The sequence below is a fragment of the Salvelinus alpinus genome, chromosome 23, assembly GCF_045679555.1.
Source record: "Salvelinus alpinus chromosome 23, SLU_Salpinus.1, whole genome shotgun sequence".
NCBI classification, from domain to species: Eukaryota; Metazoa; Chordata; class Actinopteri; order Salmoniformes; family Salmonidae; genus Salvelinus; species Salvelinus alpinus.
This window is the reverse complement of record NC_092108.1, coordinates 18074485-18080413: the sequence shown is the minus strand read 5'-3', so window position 1 is coordinate 18080413 and position 5929 is coordinate 18074485. Positions and strand designations below refer to the sequence as shown.

Genomic DNA, 5929 nt, shown 5'->3' with positions numbered 1-5929 from the left:
GTATGTTACCCGAGTGCTTTGTCCTCTAGCTCAGGGGCACTGCGCATCTTGTCTGTTCTCCACGTGTGTTTGTGCGCAGACTCATTTAACAGACCAACCAACATAAACAAGCAACGGAAACTAAACATTTTAAATCAAGCCGAACGTTTAGCCCACCTATCTGTGCCAAGTTTCTCCACACAGTCCAGGAATCTCTAAGCAGGTTTAGGGATCTTTTAGAAGTTCCCTTTCCGTTTTCAATGCGTGGATTGGTCACAGTGAAGCTCATTTGCATGCGCCGCCCTTATAAATCATCCCACTGCAGCCCTCTCGCGCTGAGAGAGCAAACCTCGGAGAGTGCAAAGCAGAGTGAGCGCGAGAAAAAGAGACAGTGAGCGCGTACTAAAACTAAGGGATTATTATCGCAGCATCCTAATAAGAAAACTGGCGTGCCCAACGAGAGAGGGCGATATTCAACTTGATAAGTGCTTTTGTTTTAATAAATAGTTGAGTTAAGTGCAGCCAGTTCAGTGGATTTTAGTTGTGTTAAATCGGCAGAATGGGTATGAGAGGGTGGAACTGGTGGGTGCTGGTGGGCATCCCACTGGCTGTCCTGCCCACTCTCACGCAGGGAAAGACAGTGAAGTACGAGACATTTGAGGAAGACGCCCTGGCAACTATCATTGGAAACTTGGCCAAGGACATTTCATCCAGCCCCTCCTCCGGCTCCAAGACAAATTTCAGGATGATGAAACAGTTCAACTCGTCTTTTATCCGTTTGAGGGAGAGCGACGGACAGCTGACTATCGGAGAGAGAATTGACAGAGAGAGAATCTGTAAACACACCCTTCACTGCCTCGTCGCCTTTGATGTGGTCAGCTTCTCCAAAGAGCAGTTCAAACTCATCCACGTCGAGGTAGAGGTCAAGGACATCAATGACAATTCCCCCGAGTTTCCACGGAAAGAGTCGAGTCTGGAGATCTCTGAAAACACAGCGGTGGGCACGCGGATCCCGTTAGACTTCGCTGTGGATGAAGATGTGGGGTTGAACTACATCCAGAGCTACCAGATCTCCGTTAACAGTCACTTCACCATAGACGTGCTCAGCAGAGCCGACGGGGTTAAATATGCGGAGCTCGTGCTCATGAAGGAGCTGGACCGTGAGACACAGGCTTCCTATGCGCTCGAGCTGGTTGCTATGGACGGCGGCAACCCGTCCCGCACGGGATCCACGCGCATCAACGTCAAGGTGAAAGACTACAATGACAACAGCCCCTTGTTCGACAGGAGCAGTTTCACAGTGGACCTCCCTGAGGATGCACCAGTAGGGTTTCTCTTACTGGACCTGAACGCAGAAGACCCGGATGAGGGGCTGAATGGGGAGGTGGTGTATGGTTTTGGTCACCAGGTGCCATCCGAGATAAGACAACTTTTCAGAGTGGACCGCAAAACGGGACGGCTCACCCTCGAGAGCCCCATTGACTTTGAGAGCAAGAAAACGTACGAATTCGACGTCCAGGCGACTGACCTAGGTCTGAACCCAAGCCCGGCCATCTGTAAGATAGTGGTGCGGGTCCAGGACGTTAACGACAACGCGCCAGAGATCTCCATCACTCCTATGACGTCCATCACGGCTGGAATTGCCTATATCACGGAGGCTGCATCGCGCGAGAGTTTTGTAGCGCTGGTCAGCACCTCTGACATGGACTCTGGTGCTAACGGACAGGTGCACTGTACGCTTTATGGCCACGACCACTTCAGGCTGCAGCAGGCTTACGAGGACAGTTTCATGATAGTGAGTACGAGCCCGTTGGACCGGGAGAAGATCCCTGAGTATAATCTAACAGTGGTGGCAGAGGACTTGGGCTCCCCACCGTTCAGAACCATCACCCAGTACACCATCCGGTTGATGGACGAGAATGACAATGCCCCTGTGTTCAGTAAATCTGTGTATGAAGTGGCTGTGGTGGAGAATAACACCCCGGGGGCCTACATCACCACTGTGGTCGCCAGGGACATGGACTTGGGACACAACGGGAAGGTGATCTACAAGCTCACTGACACCTACATCATGGGCTCCCCGGTGTCTACGTTTGTCTCACTGGACCCCGCGAGCGGCTCCATTTACGCACTCAGGAGCTTCAACTATGAAGTCATGAAACAGCTCGAACTCTGCATCACAGCCAGCGACGGTGGGTCCCCGCCCCTCAGCGGAACCGCAAGCATTCATGTCAGGATAGTAGACCAGAATGACAACGCACCTGTCATCAACCAGCCCGCGCTAAATAATGGGTCCTCTGAGATTCTGCTGCCCCGGGACGCGCCCTCAGGCTACGTCATCACCCAGGTGGAGGCGCGAGATGCTGATGAGGGCGTGAACGCAGAGTTGTCCTACAGACTGGCATCTGGAGAGGGTTCCGTGTTCTCCGTTAACAAAGCCACCGGGGAGGTCTACCTCAACCGTGAGCTCAGCCACGACGTGGACGAGACCCTGCGCATGACCGTCACGGTGAGTGACAACGGGAGACCTGCGCTCACCGCCACCGCTACGCTTCATTTCCTCATCATTGTGGGCGCCCCGCCGAGCGACAGGACGGTGTACTGGGCAGGCAGCGGGGAGGCGGGGGAGCACGCACAGTGGGACCTGTCAGTGGTGATTATTGTCGTTCTGGCGGGGAGCTGCACGCTCCTGCTGTTAGCAATCATCCTCATTGCCACCACCTGCAACCGGCGGAAACGGGACAAGACTGGAGATGACACCGACTCGTATGGGGAGAAGGAGATCCTGGAAAGGGGCAAGAACATCAGCGACAATCCACTGCTGCCGCTCCATGGAATCGTGGGAGGGTTTGAAGCGCACACCTTCTCTAGCCAGCCCGGGTTTACTGGGGAACACACTGGCAGCAGCGACCTGTGCTCCACCTCTGAGGATGGGAGAGAGGCACCATGCGTCTACGAACCGGACAGCAAACCCAAGGTGAGATGCTGTTTTTAATCTAGGCCTACTACCCCCCCCTTTGTCTGTCGCTTTGTCTCTCTTTTTGTCTCTCTCTTTGTCTCGCGCTCTCTCTTTCTCTTTCTCTCTTTCTCTCTCTCTCTCTCTCTCCCTCTTTGTCTCTCTCTTTGTCTCGCGCTCTCTCTTTCTATTTCTCTCTCTCTCTCTTTCTCTCTCTTTCTCTCTCTCTCTTTCTCTCTCTCTCTCTCTCTGTGCTCTCAGCCACATACAGTGCTATTGTAGTGTGCTGCTGTCCATGGTGCTGAACTATGTGTGTGTTTCTCTCTCTGCTCCACAGGGCTACTCCACTCTGCCCGGCTACGGTAACAGCTACAATAACGGTAAAGAGGCAGTCAGACCAATCACAATCTGGAAGGGCAACTCCTACACCACCATCTCCGCGAGAGACCCCGCGTTCAGCGGGAAGGACAGCGGGAAAGGCGACAGTGACTTTAACGACAGTGACAGTGACATCAGTGGCACCGACCTGAAGAAGGAGGGGGTACCGGTACACCCCATGGGCTGTCACAGTGGTAAGAGACACTTATATTTCTTTATCATCATAACCATTATAGTAATTTGAATGAAATCGGTGTGTATGGAATTTTGCTTTTGTGTTTGGTCGCACAAGTAGCATAACCTCTTCCCCTCCCTCCTCTCTCTCTTTCTCAGGTCTATGGGCATGTACAAGTGAGTGTAAGGTTCTGGGCCACTCTGACCGTTGCTGGAGCCCCTCGGCTGTCCGTGCTCACATTGGTCCCTCACTCGTTCCCACGCCCACCAGCCAGACTGTCTCCTCCTTCAACAGCCTTTCCAAGACTGCCTCGCTGCCCCGGGACTCGCTCCGGAGGGAAAACTATTACCAGGCGCACATCCCCAAAACAACGGGCCTGCAGAGCGTGTATGAGAAGGTGCTACATAAGGAATATGACTATGTCCTGGTCACTCCTCCCAGACCCTTGAGAGTTCAGGAGATTAGTGAAATCACTATCCCAGTCTATGGTCCCACCACGACACGGTGTCCCAGCAATGAAGTCTAAAAAATAACTTAATTTCACAGCGTTCCAAAAATCGGTTTAATTGATAAAACCATGTCAATGAGAATCACATGTTGCTTAGAAATGTATGAGATTATTTGTGGGAAGAATATGTAAATTAGTTTATATATCCAAAATAATATTTGTGTATTTAGCATTTTTAAGTGTTTCATTGTGAAAGTCACATTTGGAGTGTATATCCAATCACTTTAAAGACTTTGTTGGACATACTGTGTAATTTATGCAAGGATTTGTATATAAAGAGTTTATTTTTTATAAAAATCATAATTAAAAATCAAAGATGTGTACATATTAATTGTAATTATACTCGATTCTAAGGCATGACTTCTATTTAAATGGCCCAGAAACCACGGTTTTAGGCTGGAGACCCAATGTATCAAGTTGATAATTATGTATGAATTTTTTGAATGCAATAATGTAATAATTGTTTAGATTTTGTATCACGATATTCGAAAAAAATAAACATTGAAATACTGTTTTGCAACCTTAGTAATCTTGTCCCACATTACTTCTGTTCACTCCTGCATTAGCCTATTTGTGCAAGTCATGCTGCTCTTGGTTTTAGAGGAATAAGGGAGCTAAATAAAAAGGGCTTCTATATTATTAAATAGAGACATAATCCTTCGTCCAGGCATTATGCCCCTTCTGACAATGAAATGAATTTCCCTCATCTATTCTGCAATTTGGAGACGAGAGGTGTCGCTATTGTAAAAGCTGTGCGCTCAGTAGTTGACATTCAGTGACAGGACAGTTTAGGAGTGAGGGATGAAATAGCACCTAAAAGTGAATACAAAATACAAACCCCGCCTACTCGTCTAATCCACATTTGATTGAAGATTGACTTTGACTACTGACGACAAAACGATATGGCCGTCTAGCCAATGTGCTCGCTAGAGGCAAAAAATTGTAACCAATCAAGCTAATCAATCAGATAAAAAATGTACGGAATCCTCTGCACATATTATAGTCTCCAGGAGTTACTTTCTCTGTCTAAAGAGTATAATAGAGTCTGTGGACCACATCAAGGCTTAGAATCATAATCAGTTGCGCACACATACTCAATCAAAATGCACATTGCCAAATGCGTGCCGATGCGTAAAAGTGCCCTTGGTACATTTGGATAGGGAACTGTTTACGCATCGAATGACTATCGCCTATAACCACATGGTGTAATGAATATGTTTGGTAATAAAACATTAAATGATGGCTCAATCAGTGCACATAAGCATTCCGGAGGGGATTTGTTCCCATGGATCTTGCCTTAGGTCCAGAAATATGGTATTGTCAGCTTGAGACAGGATGACACATTCCACAGGATCCACCGCTGAATTTAGGCAATTTTAGAACTGAGTGAGAAAAAGAGAGAGAAGGAGAGAGATAGAGCGACTACTGTAGGAGCAGCTCAGGTATCCCATCTGACTGAACGCATTGTATGTTCCAGGGTGATTTAAGGAAAGGCTTCCTTCTGCCTTTAGATCCGCTGTGCACGTTCACGTTTGTGTTCCACCTACAGAACAAGGCGCGGTCCCGTCTGGATTAGGACTAGAGAAATAGTGCAACATATGTGCCTGTCAAACGTAAATACACACATTATGACAATGGATTTCTTAGATTTTGTAGTCCTACACTGCCTGTATGTGAGTGCCTCTGCCAAGAGATCTGGACATGTTTTACACAGAAGTTAATGAATGCACTTGCCCTGTGGTTGGTTCAAGACCCGAACAGGCTGTTCTTCCTCAGTCTACTCAAAGCCTTAACACCGTCCTACTCTGCATTCCTTATGGAACCCCTGTTGCGAGGCCAACAGAGTGACAGAATTTGAAAACGCATACCTTCCACCATGTCGTTTCCCAGGCCAGTTATATAACACGCCTCTCGCATGAATGGGCAGTTTTGT

The 5929-nt window shown here is 48.5% G+C and overlaps 1 protein-coding gene across 1 annotated transcript; it reads left to right on the top strand.

Moving 5' to 3' along the window:
* Positions 1–303: 303 nt before the first annotated feature.
* Positions 304–4521, top strand: LOC139550384 (protocadherin-8-like). The gene is made up of 3 exons (XM_071361256.1): positions 304–2956; positions 3273–3507; positions 3647–4521. The coding sequence occupies exons 1-3, from the start codon at positions 539–541 to the stop codon at positions 4012–4014; spliced, it is 3021 nt and encodes a 1006-aa protein (XP_071217357.1). The 5' UTR covers positions 304–538; the 3' UTR covers positions 4015–4521.
* Positions 4522–5929: the final 1408 nt, after the last annotated feature.